Genomic DNA, 26,056 nt, shown 5'->3' on the forward strand with positions numbered 1-26,056 from the left:
ATAAGCAACATGAAAACAGAAAAAAAGCAGCAAGGTTGTCTCTAATTTGATTTTACACGAAAAGATGTTGATAAATGCTGAGATACATTTACAATTCAAGCAGAATCCATTTTCAAGTGTAAAATAAAAATACCCATAATCTGATAAGCCTAGATTCAATTTTTTAAAATTAATTTAGAAATGTAAGAATAAAATAGCAAAGATAATATAAAAATAGGATTAAAGATCCAAGATGGAAATGTTAACAGGACACATTTTACAAGTGTTTAAGTAATATGGATTTTCTGGTTATTAAAGTTACTCCATGAGGTGTTAAAAAGCCTTACAAAATAATCTGTATAAGTAATCTTTCTCAATATACAAATGTCTCTCTTGATTTCGATCAAACCGTTGGATCTTCCAGCTGCGTAACAATCACAGCAGCAGTGGATTCTCTTGGCAGCCTACGATGCGAGCCACAGGGAACACAATGGGGCGGGATTAACGGCGAAGCCGGGATTTTGTTCTCAGGAGTTCCTCAGAGGGCATCGAGTGCACACGGTTGTTTTTGCTGGCAACCGGCGTTACCAGCAGATATCATTTTGATTATTAGGTGACATGAAAAACTGTCAGATTCTCCTCAGGCTTTGCTTTTATCTACACGCATCCCCTTTAGAAGAAAAGGGTCGGGACATAACTATTGACATGGTGCACCCTCACCTTACCATGCGTTTATCTAACAGACGAACAGACACAACCATGTTTGACACTTTGTTAATGTCGCTGTAATTGAAGATACAGCTGTCAGGTTCGATGTTGGCTGCTCTATGGAGGTCCCACACTGCCGGGCCTAAAGGCCACGTCGGGCTCTCGGCTCAATCAGGTCTTTGTCTTCCTCCAAGGCCTCCATGTGTCGGCGGGGGCCCACCGCACAAAGCGGCTACAGTTCTGCTGACCAGCTTTAATAGAAAAATAAGTTTGTGAATCAAAAGTGTGGAATGCTACTCTTTTTTTTTTCATTTCATATTTGGGCAGTGAAAGTTTCACTCTTGACAACACTTTTCCCTGCTGGAAACACTGACGGGTCAGAAGAATGGCTGCGGCAGTAAAAGAGCGGCTCGTTAGCAGCGCGACTCGCCGTCTAATCAAAGGATCTCAAGCGGTGGTCGACCCGCACTCCCTCGCCTCAAACGCTATAAAGCGGCAAACCTCAGAGAGAGTCGGGGGTCGGGGGGGGGGCGGGGGAGCCGCTACCGACCTGGCTGCGAGTACCCACTCAAGTGATTAGATTATGTGCGGGTCAAATGCAACACTTTGATGGGTAACTTTGATGTCTGCCTCCAACAATCGTTCAGAAGAATCTTGACAGTAACCGCCTGTAAACGGATGGCACGCAGCCAGGTTGTGTTTTGCTCGATTTCTCATCGCTTTGTGTTGACACATTTTAAAAATATTTGAATCAAAAACACATTTATTCATCAATGGATGACTTTTTAAACTGGTGTTTCTCTGGTCAAAGTAAGGTTGGCTTGATTCGCAGACTGACTCCGATCTGTTCTGCAGTCTATTATAGAGCTCGGGTCAACTTCACCGACTCACTGGTCTACAGCCCGGACCTGGAGGACATCTTCTCCCCGGCCTTCAATGAGATCTCCGAAGCGGTTGTGGACACGGTACGACTTTTATTACAGCACAGCAGCAGAACTTTACCTGGAAGACGTGTTAGTGACTTATCTATCATTTTTCTGTTGCAGTTGGAGTCAGAATACAACCGGATTCCAGGTGTCCAGAATGTCAACGTGGTCCTCATCAAGTAAGATGTCTTTATTTTAGAGCATTCATCTCAAACTTCAACCCTCCATCCATTTGTCATGTGACATGATAGTGTGACGCTCGATTTATGGTCTAATTCTTTGTCAGTTAAGCAGAGAAAGCAACTCTATCTTTGAAAAAAGGTCAGATGGTTAAGGAATGAATATCATACCATTAAATGTTAATGTTTTCTACCATTTTTTAGTTTGAACATATTTTTAATACAATGACACATAAATCAAAAGACAAAACATTTCCAAATTCACAGGGAAACCACACAAAACGCATTAAACATTAAACAACAAGTCATATTTTCTTAAGACATTTAGAAAGAAACTGCTGATAGACCCCTGAATTGATCCCTGGTGCCCCCCCCAACCAGTTGAGTTTGTTGAAGGGGCTACTGTCTTGAAGTCAGATCTTCTCTTTCTATGTACCCCTGATTCTTTTCTGACTTTTCTGTTAAGAAATTAAACTTTCTACTTCAGTTCAATCATGTTAAACCTCAGAAACATGTCCATTGTGTTGCATATCATTTACAACCTTTTTCTTAAACATTAAACATTGTTCAATCTTTGATTCCTTGAAGATCTTAATATCTGTGTATATTAAATTCATGGTTAGGGGTGGAAGAAAATGTTGATGCAGTTTAGTTTCGTTATATATGTTTTTGTCCGTACTGCATCGATATTGTCTCTAAAATGAAATAATATTTATTTATTTATAATTGACAAGCAAATATTCACAGCATTTGATCATTATTGTATTAAACTTTCAACCGCTAGCTAAAGGAACCTGACAGTTTTGTTGATAACTGAGGACGAGAGGATACAGTGACTCCAGCAGCTTTTAAATCTGATGTTTGGACATATTTTGGTTTGAAAACAAATGAAAGCAGTTACGACTTCGTCTGTAAATTCTGCAACACCAGAGTCAAGTATACACCATCGCAATATATTGTGTTATTGCTTTTGTATCTTGATACCTATCGCCAGATTCTTGACAATACAAACGCGTTATCATGATAAAACAATATTTAATTTGTTTTCTGCTGAACTTAAAGCCTTGCTTCAGTGCTCTCTGTCCTTCCCTGCAGGAAAATGGTTCGGGAAGGTGGCGTGGACATTTTTGTTGAGCTGGATGTCGGCTCAGAATACTACTACAACGACACAGAGATCTTTCAAGTGCTCTACAACGTGGTGAAAGAGGGCGCCATCGCCTCCTACGTCACGTCAGTGCAGGGCTTTCAGTTCAGGCGCCTGGGAGAAGGTAAGGACCATGACGCACGCTGGGAAACTTCCTCCATCTGAGCTGGATAATTAGAGCCAACCAGAGGCTTTAACGTGTCCCTCTGGTTTCTAGTTCAGACCGTGCCTTTCGAGGAGCCCTTAGCGGTGCCAGGTTTGTACTGTGTCATGCGGTGCTGCATGGCGACTGAGCCGACCGTGCTATAGAACCTGTAGGATTACTGTAGTTGTGGCTTTAGAGTTGTTCAACGTGAATTGGACGCGTCATGTGGTCTGAAGAATGTGTTGCATGCAACAGCCAGAGAAGAGTCCAGCGGGTGCTCCAGGCGTGTAGATCACAAACAGTTCTTTGCATGGCATGAGTTTGCAGTTCACCCTTGTCAACCAAATTCTCCAACGCAGGCATGTCACACTCTCTGCCCTTTGACAGCGTCAGGATGGTTCAGGCTTCCATCTAGTCTAGTTTGGATCCTCTCTGTCTATCAATCACCTTCTGTTTACTACGACTGCTGTAAAAGCGAAACCTTGAATCTGAAGTGTGTCAAAAATACTGAACTAAGGATTGAGGAAAATGGCCTGCGTTTACTCTGCGTTTTGAGTTTTGAAGTGACCCAAGTTTTATCACATTTTAACATGTCAAATGTATGAATAATGATTGAAAAACACTAAAGTTGCATGAAAAGGTTGCAAAAGGAATGTGTTCTTAAAGGAGAAACACCGATCTTTATACTCAATTTGACTAAACAGACATTTCTGTGACAAAGTATAGATTTAACTTACATTGAAGGAAACACTGATTACACAAGAAAGCATACTCGTACATTTTTCATCATTAAGTTAAGTACCAGATCAAAATTATACAATAAAAATGTAGAATTGATGAAAATGTTCACAGAAATGATTGAAGACTTTGAAAAATGGGACAATAAAGATGTAAAATCATTATTTATATCATCTATTTAACACTCATAGTAAGGTGATATTTTATGATGCACCAAGTGTAAGTTTTGATAAGAAATATTTTAAGACAGATATATATATTTATGTAACATAATATTACCAACTTCAAAAAGGTTTTTTGATTAATGTACTGTATATAATAAACCGTAAAAGAACTGACTTGTGCTGTGATGTCATAAGTTTTCCTTACCCTCCTCCTTTTCTTCAGTGACTCCCGCCATCAGGCCCTGCATGGCCGACGAGCACAGGTGTGGAGACGGAACCTGCATCCTGATGGAGTACATGTGCGACAACCGACCCGACTGCCGAGACATGAGTGATGAGATCAATTGTGGTGAGTGGCTGGAAGTGGCTGGAGGAAGTCTCGGCCCAGACGACGTGTTTTGCACTTTGTTTTGGGGGACATCTTTAAACGGGGTGGTTGCTGGCTCAGCGCCCACAAAGCCATCAGTTTCATAAGTCATGCTGCGTAACCTTGATGTAACTCAAGTCCGGCGTTTCACTCATTCCATAAAAGATTCCGCAAGGAACTGACATTTTGAACGAAAGTTCGAAGTGATCCATCAGTCGACCTCACATTTCTGTACAAGTCGATCACATTTATTCACCTTTAATATGAGCCAGAACTGACGTGAGATAACTGATTGTTTGTTACAGAAGCAACACCAGCGCCACCCATCGTCAAAATCACCCGTGCTCCTGTCATCACCACCGCTAAGAAGCCCCCGCGCCCCCCCAGCGTACCTGGCCCCTGCAGGATGGATCAGGCCACGTGTCAGAGCGGCGAGTGCATCTCGCGAGACTACATCTGCGACGGAGAGAGAGACTGCTCGGACGGGAGCGACGAGATCAGATGTGGTGAGTGTTACAGGTCAGGTGGTCTTTCCTATGAACGTCAGAAAGCTCATGGTTTGGTCCCAAAAATAGGAACGCCGTCTCCGTGCGAACCAAACGAGTTCAAATGTAAGAATGGCCGCTGTGCCCTTAAGCTGTGGCGATGTGATGGAGACAACGACTGCGAGGATAATTCAGATGAAACCGACTGTCGTGAGTGATATTTATTTGTATTAATTTATTATTTATGCTCTCATTGATCCGCGTGTACTTTGTTCTTGTGTCGGCTGCCGTGTGGTGACTGGAATTTCCCAAAGGAATTTTCCCAAGGAATCAATGACATTCCATCTATCTATATCTTTTCACCTGCCTCCACGTACTCGGTTCTTCTGAGTCATTGTTTGCTGGTTAATGATTGATCCTCCCTGCAGCTACCAAGGGGCCTGATGACCGATGTGCCCCTGAGCAGTTTGAGTGCCTGAGTGATCGTACCTGCATCCCGGCCAGCTACCAATGTGACGAAGAGCCAGATTGTCCCGACCGCTCGGACGAGTACGGCTGCTGTAAGTGGCATCATGAAGATGACTTGATCAGCTCTGTTTGTAAAACAACGGGAACAAACATGAGAAGTGATTCTTGAACACTTGTTGGAGCTAATTGAGCATCTCCTCTGACCAACCACCAGCTTCTGTCAAATACTTGTTTTGACCTTGTTTTGTTCGTCTTCTGTCCTCCCCCTCCGCGCTCCCTCGTTGGCTGTGACTAATGTTCTGTGAACCCGACTCGTTCACACTTGTCCGGATTCAAACACTCGGCTTTTTGTCGTCCACGTCTCTCGCCACTGAAGCCCGATTGTTCCTCCCCACTGACTCCATCTCGCCAGATTCCAGTCTCATGTCATAATGGTTGCCCTCTTTTAGCTCCTCCCTCTGTGACCAGCCCACCTGAGGAGTCGGTTGAGGCGGCCCGTGGGTCCACGGTGACATTCACCTGCCAGGCGGTCGGCGTTCCCATTCCTGTCATCAGCTGGAGACTCAACTGGGGTCACATTCCCACCAGTGGCAGGTGGGTCCCCCCTACATGTCAACAGGACAGTCAATGCAAGAAGGTCACAGGTTCAAATGCATCTCGAGGAGACACTGTTTTAAATCTTTTTCTTTGGGAGTTTCTATGTTTACCTCCTTCTCCCACAGTCTCCAAGAGCTGTACATTTTCCATAGGTGCAAGTGTTTGTTTGTCTATATGTGTCCTGTAGGGATGAGGATATTCATTAATTCACATATGTGTATTGACATACATATATATATTGTATCCGTGGTAGTGTATCGAGATGCGTAATGAAGTGACCTCAGTGCTAGTCACGTCCTTTACTAGTGTCCTAAAGCATTTTTATTGACTCTTAATGTTCACTTCTCTTTCTCAGAATCTCCACCGTCAGTGAGAACGGTCGAGGCACGCTGACCATCCGCGACGTGAAGGAGGCAGATCAGGGGGCGTACACCTGTGAGGCCATCAACGCCAAAGGGCTCGTTTTTGGTGTCCCTGACGGAGTTCTCACCCTCATATCCGGCCCGAACCCAGGTACCTCTTTTGTGACTGTAGAGCAGACATGCGGAAAGTGCGACCCTTTGACTGTATTTATTTGGCCCTCATGAGGTCAGAGTAAAACGATGACACAACAAAATAACCTCTAACTTTCTTAAGTTCCTGGTTTGGGGCCTTTTTTTCTTTGTCCTTTTGGTAGATATTTATTTAATATAAATAATTTAAGCAATAAATTAAGGTCATATTTAGACAGAATTAATCAATTTAGTTAGTTTTTCCTGTTCTTTTTAAAAACATCTTTCTGTTGTATTTGGTTCTTCGATCCTCTCTTTTAGCTTGACGGCCCCTCACAGCAGTCACAGTTTATAATGTGGGCCCTGAGGAAATGTTGTTGCCCACCCCGGCTGTAGAACCCAAACTTAACTGAAGGATTTCATTAACTCTGCAGGCAACTGTCCTGACGGCCACTTCACTGTGGAGGGTCGCTGTGTCTCCTGTTTCTGTTCTGGAATAACCAAAGTCTGTAAGGCCACCGGGCGCTACCGCAACCGGATCACCCTGCGCTTCACAGATGAGGACGACTTCAAGGGTAAAGACAACCGGGGGAGTCCGCCACACCCGAGTCTGGAGCTCTCTAACCCCGAGATATGTTTCAGGAGTGAATGTGTCGTACCCGTCCAGGCCGGGCACTCCACCTCTCTCCTCCACGCAGCTGTTAGTCAACACTGACTATAAAGAGTTCCAGCTTGTCGACTTGTCCAGACGATTCCTCAATCTGGACTCCTTCTGGACTCTGCCGCGACAGTTTCTGGGCAACAAGGTAAACTAGTCGTGCACCGATCACAAATTTTCCCTAGCAACTTAAACACACACAAAAGTCTGTTTTTCTCATCACATAAACGTATTAAATAACACTAAAACTTAAGGACATGTATAAAACGACACAATAGAACCAATCAAAGTGTTATCAATAAACTAATAATATGTTTTCTGTCTGTACATTTTTAAATTAAAATGATTGGTGTGATCACATTATTGAGTGATTACAGTTTGTTACAGTGTTTCAGGTTCAGTTAGTACATGAGTGACGAAGATGTGCAGAGAAAGTTAACAGTCTTCCAGTCTTAACTAATCCAAATATTGTTGAATCATTTTAAACAAGTAGTTAAAAATAAAGTTATTTCTGTCCATCAATATGTATTATAAATGTCGTATAAATATTTCAAAATCTGCCTATGTTTGTCCTTTGATCGGACGATTAGGATGATCAATATCGATCAGACCAATTGATCAAATAACCAAATAAAACATGTCAACTTTCTTCAAACTGGATCTCTGTCGCCTCAGATCGACTCTTACGGAGGAACTTTGTCATACAAAGTTCGATACACGTTGGCCCGTGGTCTCACTGAGCCCGTGGACAAACCCGACGTGATCATTGTCGGAAATGGACGAAGGCTCATTTATCGACGAGGCAGCTCAACCGCGGCGAGGGAGGTCAACCAGAGAGAAATCAAATTCACTGAAGTAAGTCTGTGTGACGCACTAAAAATAATGACTTAAAGGTGGGTTAGATGTTCCTCAAAACTATCTTCCATCGATATAAAGGATAACTGGCAGCAGTCCAACGGTCGCTCTGTTACCCGGGAGGAGCTGATGATGACCCTGGCTAACCTGGACAGCATCAGCATTCGCACCATCTACAACAACCACATGGTGAGCGTGGCCCTCAGCGACATCATCCTGGAGAACACGGCTGTGGAGTTCAGCACTCAGGGTCACGCCAAGAACGTGGAGGAGTGCAGGTGAGACACGTCGGATCATTCTCCAGCCAGTCCAGGAGCGTGAAGTCTCTGTCGGTGCAGGTGTCCGCCCGGATACTCGGGGTTGTCCTGCGAAGTCTGCTCTTCTGGATTTGAGCGTGTTCCCGGTGGATCATACCTGGGAACATGTGCTGGCTGCAACTGCAATGGTCACGCCAGCGCCTGCGACCCCATCAGTGGTCACTGTCTGGTAAGGATGTTGCATGTTACTTCTCTATCATAATGTTAAACACGTTACATCCACACACCCAATGAATTTCATGAATTTATTTTGATACGTATTCTGTGTGTAAATCAGGATGTTCATGACATCAGATACTAATACAGTTTTTTTAAGTGACTAACAAGCGTTCGTCTCAACCAGTTGTCACAATTTAAAATCTCTAAACACAATCTGCACAGCATCAGTCTTTAGTGGCGATTATTCACACATTTCATAATTGTTATTTTATAGATTTTTGTATTATTGCTGCTTCTTCTTAAATATTTTTTTTTTGTTTTTGTTCGGTGCCCTTCGGTATCAAGAAAGGAGCCTCCAAAAAAAAGTATTTTTAAATAATTATTATTCTATTGTTTACCTTCCAACAAAATTGTGGAATATTTTGACATTATTTATTGTATATAGTTAAAAACAACTTTTCTTAGCAGTTGCTGATGAAACCTTGTAACTTTTTCAACCATAAAATCACAGAGATTAGATACAGTACATTTTTCTGCCTTCTTTTAGTCCCCTCCCCTCTTTTTATCTGGCACTTGCTGCTGTTTTTTGTTCAGAAAAAACGTTTGTGTTGCATGGATATCGGGTTTACTGTAAGTGATACTGTAACACTCTTTTCTGTTCCATCATATTATTGACCTCATTTCTACTGTAATAAACAATAACGGGTGAAATTGAACCATGACATTCAGTGTAAAAACTGTGGATTGCATGAAAAAATGATACAGTTTTTGTAATGTCAACAAAAGCCAGTATTTTTAAACTAGTGTTGGTCACTTTATTCAGAATAATTGCATTTTGAGTCAGTTTTGCAGTGTTTTGTTTAAGTTAGTGTGTTTTGAAATAAAGCGGTATTTAACAAAATGTATTTATAGACTATAATTGTCAATTGTCAATTGTTAAATTCTTTAGGTCTGATCTCTGTTAATAGTTTATAAAAACATCTGAAGTTTGGGCAAGCGCTTGTTTGTTAATGTGTGTTTCCCGCCACAGAGCTGCCTGCACAACACAGAAGGACCACAGTGTGACAAGTGTCGCTCGGGGTACTTCGGGGACCCGAGTCAAGGTCGTCCTGACGACTGCAAGCCCTGCCCCTGCCCGTACTATGAGACCACTCGCCGGTGAGATCACAAACTCGCATAGCAGTCCAGGAATAGTTGCTGCCTGCACTCAGTTTCATTCTAGCTACTTATTAACCTGCTGAGTTTTCACCCGAGACCTCTTGCTAATCTTCTCTGCAGCTTCTCCGACACCTGTTTTCTCGACATCGACAAGCAGCCCACGTGTGACGCCTGCAGACCTGGATACACAGGCCGGCGCTGTGAAAAGTGAGGACACCCGATATTACCCTGAAAGATGCCTCGGGGGCTCCTGTGCAGCAGTGTCATAACTTTTCTATTTCCTTTCATTTTTGTGCCTGTTTTTTAAGTTATTTTATCAAAAACAAATGTTAGTATTATCACATTTTTATTTCCTTTATGTTATTTTTTTTTTTTTTTAATTTGGCTTTAGAGATTTCTATTCATTTTAAATAAGGATTTGTGGTTTAATTGATATCAATTTCTACACTATTCATTTTCAACCTCGCTGTTTTTTTCTTTACTTTATTATTCATTGAACACGTTTCCTTAAATTAATATATTATTTAAAGTATATTAAAACCTTTAGGAGAGTCTCTACAACAAGTCCTGATGATAACAAATATCGACAAGTTGTAATCAAGCTCTCCTCTCATGTTTCAGATGTGCTCCTGGTTACCATGGCAACCCTCTCCTGCCAAGTGGAAAATGTCTTCCCAGCCGTGAGTTTGCATTTTTTAATTATTAGGTTGGACAGAAGCCGCAGCCGTGAGACAGTTTAAGTCGTCAGACATGTCGAGACATGACGGGGGGGTTTGACCCCTGAGTGACCGTTAGCATCAGTGCTGCTCTGCACATGTAGCGTCACGGCTCAGGTATGCAGAGCAGCTGGAACTCCACCAGGTTCACTCTCCCGCCGCATGTCGTCATCTTTCCGTCGCTCACACTCTTTCTCTGGGCAGTGTCGTCCAAGTGTGACAACAGAGGAAGTGTCAGCTCCAGCAGCCGACTCTGCAGCTGCAAGGTACACCACTGTCCTTGTCGAAATAAAGTTTGCGAAGATGTTACATAAGTATTCTTGAACTTTTAAACATTGACAGAATATAGAAAAATAATAAATGAAAATGTAGTTTAACAAAAACAAATACATAAAAGCTAAACAGTAACCGTTTAATCCTTAAGAAACGCTAATATTAATCCCATTTAAATTAGAATTCTATATAAAACATTTAGGATATTTTTTCTGATTTTAAAAGTAAAATAAAATATTTAATCTTTAATCTCAATTGTATATTTTTCTTTACAGGGTAAAGTAAATCTTATTACCATTTGTTATTTCAAATTAAATGATCCGTGAATATTTAGTTTGAAATTGAGCTTCTCATAATATCCCCCTTCTTTTTTTAAATGACGTCCTTGTGTGTCATTTCAGAACAACGTGGCAGGCGCTCAATGTGACCAGTGCAAACCCGGTTTCTTCCATCTGTCGGAGTCCAACACTGACGGCTGCCTGCAGTGTTTCTGCATGGGCGTCACCAAACGGTGCTCCAGCTCCATCTGGAACAGAGACCAGGTACATGCAGAGCCAAGTGATGATGGCAGGGAGTGGATCAGGGAGAAGATTTAACTCTTGACTGCTAGAAATCCAGTTTGTGCAACCATACTTCATCATTTTGACATTGTAACCTGGGTGTACTACAGGTACGTGGCGGAGTGAACGGTCAGCTCTTCAAGCTTTCCAACGGCGCCAACACAAAGGTCGTCCACGATGGCATCTCACAGAGAGGCTCCTCTGAGGTGGTTTACCGCGCCTTCTCCAGTCTGCCCAGTGACACCTACTACTGGGTGCTGCCAGACAACTTCAAGGGAGACAAGGTGTGATTTCGAAGATTCTGTATTTAAAACATGTTTCATAGCCTCACTATGTTGATTTATTTAGTCTTTGTTTGAGCAATTAAACAATTTGAACATTAAATTCAGGGCAAAGCGAGAAATTCTGGTCATTGGTTTCATAATTATTATTGATTTCATAATAACTAAAATTAGTCCAAATAACTTTTTAAAGTGTTAATGGCCATTGAGGACCTTTCCACACCAATTAAACTCGGAGCCACAAAATCTGTTTGACCGTTAAACTCAGTTAATGAGTTGTATATATATTTTTTATTTATTTACATTTTTATTAAGCTTAACTATAGAAAGTAGATATTTTTAATCTTCAGAAAGTAATGCCAAAAGTTTTTTTCTTACTCTCTAGAAAAAACTTCTGCACAATCAACTACTCATTGAAAAAGTAAAATCAATATAATTTGAGTGGCTATTTGTTCACATGTCCAATTTTCTAATGTGTTCTCTCCAAACTGCTGGTGCCACACATGATGGAGCTGCATGTTACAGACCCCTGGCCAATATTGTTAAAAGGTTTGGTACATTTTAAATCAGTAACTCTTAAAAGAATGAAGGAAAAAGATTTAATTCTTCCATTAGATGTTGTAGGTTTTACTCTATGCACAGGCAAACACAGGTAAAGTGACTTGTACTCATGCTTCATCTCTAGTGGATGAAAATGTATCTCAATGTTCTGTGACTCCATCAGGTCACTGCTTATGGTGGTGAGCTTCGCTACACGGTGCGCTTCGAGCCGCTCCAGCGCTCCCTGGTGATTGATGGCCGCCCGGACGTGGTTCTTCAAGGAAACGGCATCTTCCTGGAGCACTACTCTCAGACCAGACCTGTCGCCCGAGTCCCTCGGCCTGTTGCTGTCCTTTTCAGAGAGGTTTGTTTGGATTTAAAAACCCGGCAAAGCGCAGTTTGTCAGTTCCTAAATACCCTTCTGTCGGCTTTATAGTCAGCGTGGCGTCGTGCTGACGGGGAGCCGTGCACACGGGAGCACCTCCTGATGGCTCTCGCCGACGTGACTGTCTTCATGATCCGGGCCTCGTATGTGGATAACATGGTTGAGAGCAGGTAAAACATGAACCTTCATCCCCTTTTTAAGTCAGAACTCTTGATCTCCTTCGTTCTCTTTCCTGTCCCAGCCTCTCGGACATCAAGATGGACATCGCTGTTCCACACTCGGCCGGGAGTGAGCGGGCGGTGGAGGTTGAGGAGTGTGCCTGTCCTCAGGGATACAAGGGACCTTCATGTCAGGTGGGATGAGTTGATGCTTAGATGTTACCTTAGAAGTCGTTTACTCTTCCTCTTAGTCCTGAATGAAGGAGTCCTACAGACATATAATGTTTCTTATGATAGAGTTGAGAAGAGAAAAATCCTCAGAAAGATGGTTTCACTGCTAACATCTCATGGAAGAGAGAACAGCAGGTTTCTCGCCCGAGCTTGTTCGCAGTAATCATCCCCTCCAACTTATTTCCATGATGATAGTCAGAGTCTGTTTCTCGGAATAAAAGGAGCGTCCAAGTCAGTGCTCACCAACTATGATTTGACTCCCCGCAGGAGTGTGAGGAGGGCTTCACCAGGACCACCTCGGGTCTCTACCTGGGCACGTGTGAACGCTGCGACTGCAACGGACACGCCAGCGGCTGTGACCCCAACACCGGCATGTGTCTGGTACGTTCTTTTCATCTCCCGTCTGGAATGTTGTAATTGTCTCTGGTGCGGATCTTAACATGTGCAAACAATCTTCACTTTCTCGTCTTACCCGAACAGCAATGTCTACACAACACCGCCGGGCCGAGGTGCGACCGCTGCCAGAATGGTTTCTATGGAAACCCTGCAACTGGAGGGGCTCGTGCCTGCCAGCCTTGTCCTTGTCCTGGAACCAGCTCCAGCACCCAGTGAGTTCACATCATTTTCAAAGTGGCCACATGTTGAGTTTGTCTGTTCTTAGCCCAGTCTGATCCCTAATTATTCAAGCTGCATCATAGAATATATTTTTTTAAATATTTTCTGTGTTGACTTTATTCTGAACAGTCTTGACTCGTGCAGTATAACTATTATTACTATTATTTAATGGTGTTCTTTACTATATAACTTTCCCTGGGTGACCCAAATATCAAATGTCTATACGGCATTGGGTTGGATATGGCTGTTGCATTGGTTTACAACAAGGTTGAAGTACCAAATTAACAATAAGGGATATAGGAAAATATCAATAAACATAAATATGGAGATATATTTTTATTGCTACCGTATCGATATTCAATGGCAGTGTATCGGGAAAAAAAAAATCACAATTACCATGCAACCGTTTACGCTTGAATTTGGTTGAGTTGTAAAGCGTGTAAAAAATATTGCATGTTTCCAATGCTTTGATAGTTTTCCTGCATTTGAATTAAAAGGAACTCAATATATCATTGTTTCTAAAGTATTGCAATATATATTGTATGCTCCTGTATTGTGTCGCCAGATTCTTGCCAATACAAACCACTACAGTTTAGACTGTTTACAATTAAAGTGGTGGCTAGCTTATCTGTTTGTAATTGAACCTCTGATTTCTTCTCCTAAAGATTCTCTTCAACCTGCCGTCTTGAGTCCGACGGCCAGCCGACCTGTGACAATTGTCCCGTTGGATTCACCGGGCGCCGCTGTGAAAGGTACGTCACTCAAAGTCCTTTTGCTCTCCATTTCACTCTTGGGGGTCACTTGGTATGAGCAGCCAGGTTGGCGGGGTGCGTCTCTGGTTGATCTCCTCAAACGTCTTCTGGTCAAATCCTGCGTTGAAGTCGAGGCACGTGTGGTCCTGTGTTTGCTTTCCTTGCTTTGGCTTCCTAAAGTGCAGCTTCTTGGGAAATCTTCAATCTTTCTTAAGTGTGGATTCAACTTGACTAGGTACAAAAGAAACACAATGAAGGAAAACAGGCCTCTGTGGAATGTTTTTGAAGATGTTGCAACACAATTTGTGGATATTTGACCTCAAAGATTTCAACTACTTCGTTGAATGTTTGTTTATGAAACATGAAGTAGTTCTTGAACATAGTTACAGAAGCTTGTGAAAGAATGCATCCAATAATATCTATAGACTAGTGGTACGTATAGTCACCTTATAACTCAATGCATGTTCATTAAAAATGGGTGACAAAATGTTTTAAAATAAGTTCTGGAAAGTATGTATCTTCAGCTACACTTGGAGAAGTTTCTTCTTCCCGCTTATTTTTATGCTCGGCTGGCCAAAGGTTGAGGTGAATTTGCAAGCGGTTCATTCTCTGGCTGTCTCGGCATAAATGTGGACATGGCATTTATGAACCAAAGGATCTTTGCTACCTCGCGGACAAAGATGGCAACGCTGACTCGGGTGTGGGACCACATGTTGAGCAGGTCTTGTGCGTGTGCCTGATTCTGCTGTTTTGACATTAAGAGAGGAGAAGCCGTCGGCCGACAGCTGTGGAGATTCCTATCAGGAGATTGAGGGCTTCCTGCCTGTACAGTGTGGAGCTGAGCCAGTGTTCAACTTCAGCTGGGGCAAAGTTATTTTGCCCTATGGTAGCGGTGATGGTGACGATGAGGAAGTGGAGAAGCCCAAAACTACAGCTGTTAAGACAACACCGATCCCACGGAAGACCACCCCACGTGCGTCTACAGTTGCCACGGTCACTAGAATTAAATCAGTCTCCAGAATACCGTCTCGCTTCACCCTTGATCCAGAGCGTCGGCAAGCTAGCTTCCAGCAGCTTCTTCGCCTGCACCTGAACACCTTCAACAAGCGCCTGAGCATGCTGGAGAAGAACACTCTTGACATGAAGGAAGGCATTGATAGGATGGACCAACAACAGAGTAATCTCAACTCACAGCTGAAGAAGTTAATTTCCCTCCACTCAACCCCAGAAAAGAACCAGAAGGTGGATGAGCTGGAAAGTAGCTACACGGACATGGAGGCCCGTCTGAGTAGACTGGAGGGAAGACTGGAAATACTCATTGATGGTTTCACAGCACTTGCTCAGGAGATGAACAAGATGCAACGTCGGCACGTCTCCCGCTCACCTCCGGAGAGGTGGGCTTTGCCATCCGTCAGCCCAGCTCCTCCTCTGTCGCTGTACTCGACACCTCAACCTGTGTTAGAGAGTTCCTCCTCAGAGAGGCCCGTGCAGACCCCTGCAACAGTACCCAAGAGCATACCGACCCCGAGGGTTGCCACAAAACCCAATCCAACCAGTAGGAGGATCAGAAAACCAGTCACTGATGCTGAACCTGTTGGGAACTCTAAGAAGCAGACTGAGGGAAGTTCAGTCCCAAAAACTGCACGGAAAGTCATAAAGAGGACTCGATCAACACCTAAACCCAGAACTACACCCGTAACACAGAGTAGGGCAGTCGAGAAAGCAGCTTCTACAACTCAAAGGCAAGTAAGTAAGTCAAGAAATGAAAAAGCCAGCAAAGAAGCAACAAAGACCAGGTTTCAGCTGGAACCACCGGCGCACAAACCAAACGGGCGGAGAACAAAAAAGCCACAAGAACAGGCGGACCAAGCCAACCCAAAAGATGTAGCGACACCTGCTCCAACGAATAACCACAAAGATGTAGCAACACCTGCTCCAACGATTACACGAAAGAAAACTCAAGGATCGGCCTCTGGAGATCAACAACGTCAAGCGAAGCAACAAGCCAAGACTCCAAATCTAAAAACAAAAAAGACAGATCATTCTGTGCAGAAAACTCTCCCCACGTCCCAGAAACGTACGTTTTCAACAGCAAAGCCAAAAACTACCATGAAAAGAATTTTGGTCAAGAATTCAGAAACCAGAAAATCTGTTGCAAAAACGGCCAAGACCAAAACGAAGGCCACCACTGCTGCTCCGAAGAAGACAACAGTGAAGCGGACAACAACTCCAGCAGGCAAGAAGGACAAAACCCCTAGGAAGGTGGTTAAAAGACCTCAACAAAGAAAGAACTCCCAGTCAGTTCTTTTAGATCTACTAAGGCTCTTGAAAGGGGAACATCAGAATAACAATAAGAGAAGACTTCAGGATGGATCCCTACACGTAGTTCTGGGAAAGCTGGCAATTCCCATTAGGATAATCCCGGATGATTAGGGCCTCAAATATATCTGCTGAATGAAGGAACTGCTGTTTAATTATTTTAATTATTGGGTTTTAACTATGTTATTGGACATATAAGTGTTACGGTTTATGATGGCAGAAAATGATGTTGCACAAATCCTACTAATGAAGCAACTAGTAAAGGGACTGTACCTCATTGTTGTCTACCTCAGCTTCTGTGAGTTGGATTGCTAAAAGATCTCTCAAATACACAGCCAAGGTGAGGATTGAGCAGTTTGCAACTCATTGTAATCATCAGATGACTAAGTAAATGCCTCTTAAACCATATTAAGAAATGAATCAATCTCAGAACCAATATCCAGTCCAACATGTGACCCATTCTCCAGTCTTTTCCAAGTCTCCAGTTACCTGTCCAAGAAGTTTATTCATACGCCAGTCCGAGTAGTTCCTGTTTCTAAATATTCTCCTGTGTACAAAACCCAATTACTTTGCCCATCTCAAACCTCATAGGTTTCCGTTAATTAAATCCACACAAAAATAAAATCATTTTTGTCAACTGTGGAACATACAGCACTGTCAGCGACCCCTTTGAAATGATGGTAATGTCAGCCAAACAGAACTACATATAGTCCCGCTCGTCATGTCTCTGTGCTCTGTGAAAGACATTTGGAAAAGTGAGCACCTCCACACAGTTTTCCAGGATTTTATGAGGACATTCTGAACGGAGAGGTTTGGACTTTAATAAAGCTTGCTAACAACACTATGAAGAACATCTACCCCACCTTAAAGAAAAGCTGTAAAACCAAAATTCTGATGGAAACTTTGACTCTTTTTTTTTCTTGTTATCGGTCTCATCAGCCTCATTAACCTCTCGTGAATTTTGAAGAATGCAGCGGCTTCGCCAGTTTTACCCTCAGTTTTCTAAATGCATATGTTTTCTTATGTAAAATATGATATGTTGCTAGTATATGTTCAATGTCTGGAATCGTTTATTTTGTGTCTTTTCAGCTTAAAGCGTAATATTGTCATATGTCTGTGTCATGGATTTTGTGTTTGCAATGTATCAGTCACCCTTAACAAACACGCAAGGTGTAGAATCTTCTCACCACCGAGGGCTTCATATTTTAGACCTTAGATCAAATAGTGTTAAGTCCTCTTGCAGCAGTCTGCTGGCTGTTGACCTGCGGCCCTGCAGAAGGACAGGTGAGGTAAGACGCACAGGATGCCCCCCACAAATCTGTCCTGGGGTCAGTTGTAGCTGTGGTGTCACCGTGGGGATGAAGGAATCTCTTGCTCTGTCACTCTGTAGGAAGTCTCTCCGCTTCCTGAACTCTTCGCTTTGGCTCAGTGTCTCTCTGTTGGTGATTGTGTAGTTTGAAATGTCATTATCAGTGTTGTTATCGTGGCTCACATTGTTATTGTTCATGCACCCTTTGATCATTAGCCAGAGGGACGTAAACCGCCTCGAAGGACACAGTTATAAAGTAGATTCACGATGATAACGATGAATTAAAGACAAGAATAGCTCAATACTTTTACAGTTTTAGTAGTTTCACTCAAATACTGAATTGTGTTTCATTGTAAATCCTTTTCTTTCTTGTTGATGATCATGAATGACACTTAAAGGTACTTTACTAAGTGCTAACCAACCATATTTAACCAAGTAGTTCTTGGTGCCCAAAATTGGCGAAACATGAGTTGCACGTTCAGTCGGGGGAAAAGGAATTGCCTGAAGACAACTGGTTAATTTTGAACCTGTAAAAATGTGCATGTGGTGAAGTGTTTCACTCTGGTTGGCGTGACACGGATGAGATGGAATCAACATCACAGACATGTTGAGTATCTCAGTAGCTTCGTCCATCTCCGGCCAAGACCTTTCTAGCGGGGACCAAAGCTTTCAGACTAGTGTCACTGGTGTCTTTGTGTTTAGATGCGTTTTGCAGGCTCGGATTTCATCATCATTACGGTTTAAATTCTGACAGTTTTTGTCCATTTCCTGCTTCAGATGTTCTCCAGGATACAGTGGAAACCCGTTGCAGGGACAGAGATGCACGTCTGGTAACACTGTCAATGGTACGATTGGTAGATGCTTAAAGTTTTTTGTGATGTATTGTTTTTTAAACTTCAAATTTCTTGAATGAATATTCATTGATTAATTTTCTTATCCCTTCACATATGAGATTTATTCATTTATGTTATGCATCTGTGTGTGTGTTTGAATAAATACATTCATATTAGAGATTATTTGCAAATTATTTGATTCATGTTTTTGAAATAACAACAAGCTATTGCACCAGACATTTAAATAAACATTCTATAGTTGAGTATTTATATATGTGATCTAGAACTGTACTGATAAATCTCTTCTCTTCTCTGGCAGATAACTGTTACAACTGTGACAAGAGAGGAAGTGACGGCTGCGACGGTTCGCAGTGTCGCTGCAAGGTTTTTAAAACTCTTCTTTTCAAGTGTGATTTAAGTGTACAGGTTCAAACCTCTGCTCGTGGGAATCACAGATGCACGTTGGTGGCCCCACCTGCTCCGGGTGCAACCAGGGAAGCTTCTACCTCAGCGAGCACAACAAAGATGGCTGCCTGTCCTGTTTCTGCATGGGCATCACACAGCAGTGCTCCAGTTCCAACTTCTACAGAGACCTGGTAAAGTCTGCACGCATATCATCACATGCAACATCCTGCTTCTGAAAAATGTGTTTGTGTGTTTACATAAAGTTCTTTTTGCAAATGTAATTTTATTAGACAGAAAGTCGCAGTCATGTTTTAAAACAACGTCTCATTGGTTTTTAAGTTGTACAACAGTGAAATCCATCAGAATTCAATAGCATTACATGGTTTTAAATGAATACAAAAAAAATATTTAATTAGAATGAAAATATACACATTTAAAACACGTTTGGAAACCAAATTTAAAACTTTAAAAAGTGAATGATAATAAGCAGAGACTAAAAAAACATGTTTTAATAATGCACATGAGATGGAAATAAAGTAGATGTTTAAAAGTGGTTCTTGTCTTCGTCTGCAGGTGGCGTCCTCCTTCTCTCCAGGAAACTTCCAGGGATTCGCTCTGGTCAACCGTCAGCAAACCAACCGCATCACCACCGGCTTCACCGTGGAAGTGTCCACCGAAGGAACTCAACTGTCCTACAGCAACTTCGACCACCTGGGGCAGGAGCCGCACTACTGGCAGCTCCCGGAGGTCTACCAGAAGGACAAGGTCAGTACCAGAGAACGTGAAAAAGGATCTGCCCCGAGGGGCGTTAACGCTGATATTATAGTGGAGCTTGGTTTGTAGACCTTTCTGTTTCTATTTCTCTTATTTTCAACTTCCTGTCTCCTTCTTCTGCGACATCCATGTCAATTTTCTCTCCAGAAAGGTTCATTTCCCGGTCGAGTCAGGCGAGCAGAGCAGGTAATCTTTTAGTTGACTTGACAGAGAGCGCTTCTTGGAAGCATGAATTTCCTCAGAGTGCGAGTGAGGGACAGGACTTGTCCTCGATTGCATCCCCGCCACAGTCTGCTCCACATCATCCACGCTCCGAGCTTTTATTTGCTCGATTAACGAGCTTCATAGACGTTAGCTTTGCCCGAATAAATCTGCCAAAACAAAGTGAATACCAGCAGCTCAGTGACAGAGAAGCAGATCAAAGAGTCTCAGTGAGCATCAGTGAAGTGCGGCGCTCAACATCCTTCACCTCCTCTGAGTGGCTGGAGGAGTCTGAGCATTAGTATTAAGAGTATTAAAGGCACAAGGTTTACATTATGATTGGAAACAGCTTTTATATCATTGTGTAAAAACTCAATTTTCTCAGAATCAAATGGATTAATGTGAACATTATTTCCCCCCCGAGTAGTTTTTAGGAATGTATTGGGTTTTCAAAGTATGAGATCAAATAATGGATATGGATGTTTTCGTAGTAACATTGACCATATAACATTTTATTTATAGTTTACAATTTTATTGATATATATGACACAATTATTATTTTATTTCTAGTTGCCAATTTATTTATCGTTGTTTATTGGCTTGTTCGGATCAAATATAAATTAAAACTCTTCAAATTTAAATTATCTTCAATTAAAATTATTGCAGAATCCAACACATTGATTCCTGATTATCCTGTGCATGAATTGAAAACTCAAGTTTGCTGGCCTGAAGTGTTTTGTGAGATTTTCTTTTTCCGTTTTGGTTGCGTTCAGTCTCGCAGTATCATGGCTGACCAGTCCTTCCCCTCCTCAGGGTCACGTCCAACAGATGGACGAGGAAGTCTGGGCTCTGCTCTCTAACTTCTCCTTCGATCAGGCTCGTCCCTCCTCCAAATCTTCCTCTTCTTCCTCTCGTGGCTCTTCTTCCTCCTCTCAATGGTCCCTGCGGGACTCAAATCCTCCTTCAGCTCCGTCCGCTATTACGTCTCCGGTTAGACCCACCCGACCTCAGTCTCAGTCCCCAGGCCACACCGCTGCTCTGCAGGTAGACCTCCCTGCAAAAGTGCCCTGTTGTTTTGGATTTGGTGGCAAACCTTTGTATTTTCTGATGTATTCGTGCAGAGCAAGAACTCAGTGAGCAAAACTTCTGCCCATGTGTCTGCAGCTGGTAGCAAGGTAGACGTTTGTGTTAATGATGGAGTGCAACACTACACGTCACTTATATTGTTATAATTCATGTAGGTGTGTTGTTACATAACCTATAACATAAAATAATGGATATCTAAACTCTAAAACTGCTCGGTTTGGCAAAACAAGTCCGTGTTGAATCGGACATGTCAGTTTGCTGATGTCAGGAACTGATTTCCTCTGAAAGTGGAAGCGACTGGACGAGAATACGACACTGCTCTCTCATCAAACCAGAGCAGAGGTTCCCAACATGTCATTAGAGCCGCGTCACTTTTTCTGCATGTCACTCGCTCTTGCTGTACCTGTCTGCTGCTCTCACTGCTCTCCCTCCTCTCTCAGTTCTCTCTGGTCTACAAAGATTTCAGCTCCCAGCAGGACAATCTGCTCTTCTGGCAGCTGCCTGCTCCGTTCACAGGGGAGAAGGTAAACTGTGCTGCCCGTGGAGTCTGTCTCACTTCACCACGACCACTTTAGTGAAGATGTTCCATCATTTGTTCTTCATTTCTGCATCCATCTCTCCCTTCATGACTCTTTCTTTAAGTAAAATGTCAGCGTCATCAGTATATGGAATGGTTGAAACTATTTTTTATTGATATGGGATTGTTTTTCAAATGTAATTTTTGGTTTAGATAATAGAAATAAATTATTTCTGTATTCAAAACATCATTAAATTGAAGGTTTAGATTTATTGTTTTTATTAATTTAATAAATAAACAAATAGATGTAGAGTTTGATATTCTAATTCAAATCATTCAAAAACGATCCAAATTCAATATTTTTTAGATTTGTAGCTTTTTAAAATCAATATTAAAATGTTGGTTTAATAGTGCCATCACACAATACTAAAAATAGTACCCAGCTACTTTATCAGATTTTGAGCCAATCAAGGGACAGGCAGGTGATCATGTGTTGACGTAGAAGTTCCACTGCATCAATTCATCAAGTAGCTCGGTACTAATAACAAATTCAACCTTTCGATTAGACTTTTAAATCAAAATGCAGCTTGCTAAAAGCGGTTTGAAGACCCACCTATAAATTAAATGAAACAGTTTTTTCATCCTTTTGTTTCAGGTGGGCTCGTATGGAGGCAAACTCAAGTACACGGTCACCTACGTGGCCGGGCAGAGAGGAACCCTGCTGGAAGATGTTGACGTTCAGATCATTGTAAGTGATGATAAGGTTTGTTTGATTCAAGAAGAGATGCTCAGACGTCGGTTGCTTCACTCTTGCAGGGTAACGACGTCACTCTGGTGGCCAGTCAGCTCTGGCAGCACCGCCAGCAGGGAGGCCGAGAGACCAAGCAGTTCCAGATTGTTTTCCGAGAGGTAAGTGATCCTGAATTCTCCGTGCGCACCCCCAGGATATGAGCGGATCTTTCGGCGCAGGAAAACTGGCGGCGTCCCGACGGCATGCCCGCGACCCGCGAGCACCTGATGATGGTCCTCGCCGACCTGGACGACATCCTGATCCGAGCCTCCTACTCCACCGAGATGCTTTCGTCCAGCATCTCCGACGTCAGCATGGAGGTGGCCGTGCCCAACTACAGTGGTCGGCCTCAGGCTCTGGAGGTGGAGCAGTGCCGCTGCCCGCCCATGTACCAGGGACTCTCATGCCAGGTAGAGACTCAGGAAATGTTTCACGCCTTCTCTGACTTAAAGTCACTCTGACCCAGGACTGTGCTCCTGGATACACCCGCACCGGCTCCGGGCTGTACCTGGGTCACTGCGAGCTCTGTGAGTGTAACGGCCACTCTGAGTCCTGCCACCCGGAGACTGGCATCTGCACGGTACGTAACGCAGCTGTGACGCCTGGAGGAGCATCTGCTCACGTGACATCCTTCTGCACTCAGAGCTGCCAGCACCACACGCAGGGTGAGCTGTGCGAGCAGTGTGCACCTGGCTACTTTGGCGACGCCACTGTTGGGACCCCAGAAGACTGCCAGCCCTGTGCCTGCCCCCACACCGACCCGGAGAACATGTGAGTATCATGTTGGACACATGTTGCAAAATGCTTGCACTTCAGCGCCTTTTGGAATTAAAAAAAAAAAGCATTTGTGTTGGTAATCTCCCTGAACTCTCAATATATTTATCATTATTTTGGTTTCTTAAACCACATTAACCTCGACATATCATGTTTCACCTTCAAAGGTTTGCTTCTTTTTTTTTTGGATACAGAAACGCATATTTAAATGAATCGTATTGAGGTGCAGTCAAGAACAACAAAGCTCCTTATCATTGTTCAATCTGTTATTTATTTCAAAAAATATTTATTTTATTTTGAACTGGTATTTATTCAAACCACAGAAGGAGTGGGAGGCAATAACGCACGACCTTACTTGGTGACAACAAAACAGTGAACTGTCACAATACCTACTGCTTAATTTAATTAACAGCTGTGATTGGTTAGCTGGGCGACAAAGCATTATGGGAGCTGTTAAATTCACCGTTAAATACAAGGTTGTTGAGAGGGATGACACCTGAAATGCAACATTGAGTTTGCAACTACAAAAAAATGTTGTAAATCAAATGATTTAATTGTAAAATTAAACAGTCTTCCTGGATTTGTTTAATTCGGTTTTCCAGATCATAACCTGATAGGCCACTGTATTCTTCTATTAGACAGCAATATTGTTACCATTTATCTTCCTGTGTGTGCCGGTCTGAACAGGTTCTCTCCCACCTGTGAGAGTCTTGGTAATGGAGGGTACCAGTGCACCGCCTGTCAGCCCGGCTACACCGGCCAATACTGTGAACGGTGAGACGTCTGTTTGATAAAAAGGTGAAAATGTTGTTCTTAAAAATATATTTCTTCACCTCCAGGTGCGCCCCAGGATACGTGGGCAACCCTCAGCAGAGGCAGAAGTGTCACCTGTATGATGGTGTGTTTTCTTGCCTGTGTCCGACGACACGTGTTCAAGTAAGATTCCTGCCACTCTCACCTCTTCTCTGTTGCAGAAGCAGCCCCGTTGGTGGTGAAGGTCTACCCGTCAAGAGTCGTGACTGATCTGGGCGGCTCTGTCACTCTGCGCTGCCAGGTCTCTGGTTCTCCTCCGCACTACTTCTTCTGGTCTAGACAGGACGGACGCGCCATCTCGGGTAGTGCCGACAGAAAGAGACAAGGTGCGTTTGGTTCTTGTGTTTCACTTCCTGTTGTCATTTATGCTCTGCTTTGTTACGCTACACACTTATGATCTCTCTGGGGACCGTGAAGTAGGCAGTGCTTATACATTCAGTCTCACATACCTGTAAGTACAGCAAAAACTGTGTAGGAAAAGGTTAAAAAAAGAAGAGACATTTGTTTAAGAGATTAAAAAATACACACAATTATGAAAACAAAAAGTGAACAAAACAAAAAAAGAAGAGTTGATAAAGAAGACTCAAATTAAATAATCCCTTGTCGTCATGTTTCTGCAGGAGCAGAGCTTTACTTCCCCAGAGTCCAGTCCAGCGACGCAGGCGTCTACATCTGTACCTGCAGAGACCAGAGAAGCTCAAACACGAGTCGGGCAGAGATCGTGGTCAGAGGTTGGTGTCAATCATAATTGATGGTCATTTCTGACACTTAGTTAAACATAAAGCACTGTTTAGATTTAAAGACTAAATGTCTTGTCAAACTTTTCCACTCAGATCTTCCATCCAAAGCCATCGAGGTGACGGTTGAAGAACCCAAAGCTCAGACGATCCGAGTCGGGGCGACGGTCAGCTTCATCTGCACTGCCAAGAGCAAAGTACGACAACATCTTCAGCTTCTTCCCTTTCGTTCTTGTGATTAACCGTCCATCCTTCCTCCTCCTCAGTCTCCCGCCTACACCCTGGTGTGGACCCGCAAGGGCAACGGCAAGCTCCCCAACCGGGCCATGGACTTCAACGGCATCCTGACCATCCAGAACGTGCAGCCAGAGGACTCGGGCGAGTACGTCTGCACGGGCTCCAACATGTTCGCCATGGACGAGGGCAGCGCTGTCCTCTACGTGCCAGGTTCGTGATACCCTCGGCGACCGCAATTCCCACATCACACGCCGACCCACCAGCTCTGGCTCCCCCTGCTGTCCCCCCACTCCCCTCTGCTGCCTCCCCTGCCTGGCTTGGCGCATGATTGTGTTTGTATGTGTGTCTGCATTGTGCTCTTGCTGCTCCACCTTAACGGCATCATCGGCTCTCGTCTCTAATTCTTCTTCTGCTGATAACAAAGAGTAAACGAATCTGCTTTTGGCTCCGACATCTGGTTCTGCTGCTGCCAGTCCAGTGAGTGTTGAGGTCACCACACGAGTCAACAACATGTTTGGAGGTTTGAATACATGAAGACCAGTGCAATACAGGAAAGTAGAAAGTAGAAGAAGTAGTTTTAAATAGTCATTTAAGATGAATAATAATTTGGCGGACGAAATAAACTGTAAGAACGATGACTACATTATAAGAGGATCATATTTTATTCTAAAAAGAAGAGAAGGAAATAAAATAATCATGTTGTTTAGTCGAATATAATGTGTTTGTTCGGTAAAAAATTAAACATCTAATATTAGGAGGTAAGTTAGAACAGTCGCCGCTAGGGGGCGCCTCTCCCTGTGATTGTCACTAGTGGTCCAAACATGTGGTCGGTTCGTGTGGTGTTCTCCTCTCTGGCCTGGCAGCAAGTGGCACCGGTCGTGACAGGAGGTGATACAGCTTGTGGCAACATTTCCCTGAACCCAATTAAAAGTTGAACAAGGTTATTAAATCGGTGGTGGTTTAAGTTGATTACTGCTGGAGACTTGATCTGGGTGGTGGACCGTCCTGGTGCGTGGGGTCTCTAGCTTCCCGGTGTCCTCCCCCTTGCCCTGCCTGAGCGGCGGAGTCTAAACGTGATGATGTGGAGGAGGAGGAGGAGGAAGAGGGAACGAGGACGCTCGACTGACATTGAAAGAGGACTCCAATGAAGAGAGAAGATCCCGACCATCTTCCCGACTCGACAGTGACCGGATCCTTAATCTTGAATGTCAA

The 26,056-nt window shown here is 43.3% G+C and overlaps 1 protein-coding gene across 9 annotated transcripts in view; it reads left to right on the plus strand.

Annotated features, from left to right (window-relative positions):
• The window catches only part of hspg2 (heparan sulfate proteoglycan 2), a 92,630-nt gene that overhangs the window by 36,750 nt on the left and 29,824 nt on the right, over positions 1-26,056 (plus strand). For 7 of the 9 annotated variants that reach the window (XM_087781867.1, XM_087781871.1, XM_087781869.1 and 4 more), the window contains exons 4-44: positions 1,543-1,652; positions 1,734-1,792; positions 2,888-3,060; positions 4,207-4,332; positions 4,656-4,856; positions 4,926-5,045; positions 5,264-5,395; positions 5,753-5,897; positions 6,256-6,413; positions 6,826-6,966; positions 7,034-7,197; positions 7,725-7,904; positions 7,986-8,182; positions 8,243-8,390; positions 9,411-9,538; positions 9,659-9,745; positions 10,160-10,218; positions 10,459-10,520; positions 10,929-11,069; positions 11,198-11,371; positions 12,093-12,272; positions 12,345-12,463; positions 12,535-12,646; positions 12,950-13,063; positions 13,163-13,290; positions 13,963-14,049; positions 18,455-18,522; positions 18,830-18,894; positions 18,966-19,106; positions 19,489-19,680; positions 22,149-22,241; positions 22,310-22,402; positions 22,463-22,693; positions 22,750-22,863; positions 22,927-23,054; positions 23,745-23,831; positions 23,897-23,955; positions 24,032-24,196; positions 24,491-24,601; positions 24,704-24,804; positions 24,874-25,054. In XM_087781867.1, the coding sequence (XP_087637993.1) occupies positions 1,543-1,652; positions 1,734-1,792; positions 2,888-3,060; positions 4,207-4,332; positions 4,656-4,856; positions 4,926-5,045; positions 5,264-5,395; positions 5,753-5,897; positions 6,256-6,413; positions 6,826-6,966; positions 7,034-7,197; positions 7,725-7,904; positions 7,986-8,182; positions 8,243-8,390; positions 9,411-9,538; positions 9,659-9,745; positions 10,160-10,218; positions 10,459-10,520; positions 10,929-11,069; positions 11,198-11,371; positions 12,093-12,272; positions 12,345-12,463; positions 12,535-12,646; positions 12,950-13,063; positions 13,163-13,290; positions 13,963-14,049; positions 18,455-18,522; positions 18,830-18,894; positions 18,966-19,106; positions 19,489-19,680; positions 22,149-22,241; positions 22,310-22,402; positions 22,463-22,693; positions 22,750-22,863; positions 22,927-23,054; positions 23,745-23,831; positions 23,897-23,955; positions 24,032-24,196; positions 24,491-24,601; positions 24,704-24,804; positions 24,874-25,054 (5,274 nt within the window). Of the gene's footprint in view, positions 1-1,542; positions 1,653-1,733; positions 1,793-2,887; positions 3,061-3,153; positions 3,193-4,206; positions 4,333-4,655; positions 4,857-4,925; positions 5,046-5,263; positions 5,396-5,752; positions 5,898-6,255; positions 6,414-6,825; positions 6,967-7,033; positions 7,198-7,724; positions 7,905-7,985; positions 8,183-8,242; positions 8,391-9,410; positions 9,539-9,658; positions 9,746-10,159; positions 10,219-10,458; positions 10,521-10,928; positions 11,070-11,197; positions 11,372-12,092; positions 12,273-12,344; positions 12,464-12,534; positions 12,647-12,949; positions 13,064-13,162; positions 13,291-13,962; positions 14,050-18,454; positions 18,523-18,829; positions 18,895-18,965; positions 19,107-19,488; positions 19,681-19,836; positions 19,876-20,703; positions 20,935-21,011; positions 21,066-21,416; positions 21,501-22,148; positions 22,242-22,309; positions 22,403-22,462; positions 22,694-22,749; positions 22,864-22,926; positions 23,055-23,744; positions 23,832-23,896; positions 23,956-24,031; positions 24,197-24,490; positions 24,602-24,703; positions 24,805-24,873; positions 25,055-26,056 lie in introns of all 9 variants that reach the window. The other 2 variants (XM_087781874.1, XM_087781868.1) reach the window with 2 other exon arrangements.

This window comes from Callionymus lyra, chromosome 19 (genome assembly GCF_982586985.1).
Source record: "Callionymus lyra chromosome 19, fCalLyr1.hap1.1, whole genome shotgun sequence".
In the NCBI taxonomy this organism is placed as follows: domain Eukaryota; kingdom Metazoa; phylum Chordata; class Actinopteri; order Syngnathiformes; family Callionymidae; genus Callionymus; species Callionymus lyra.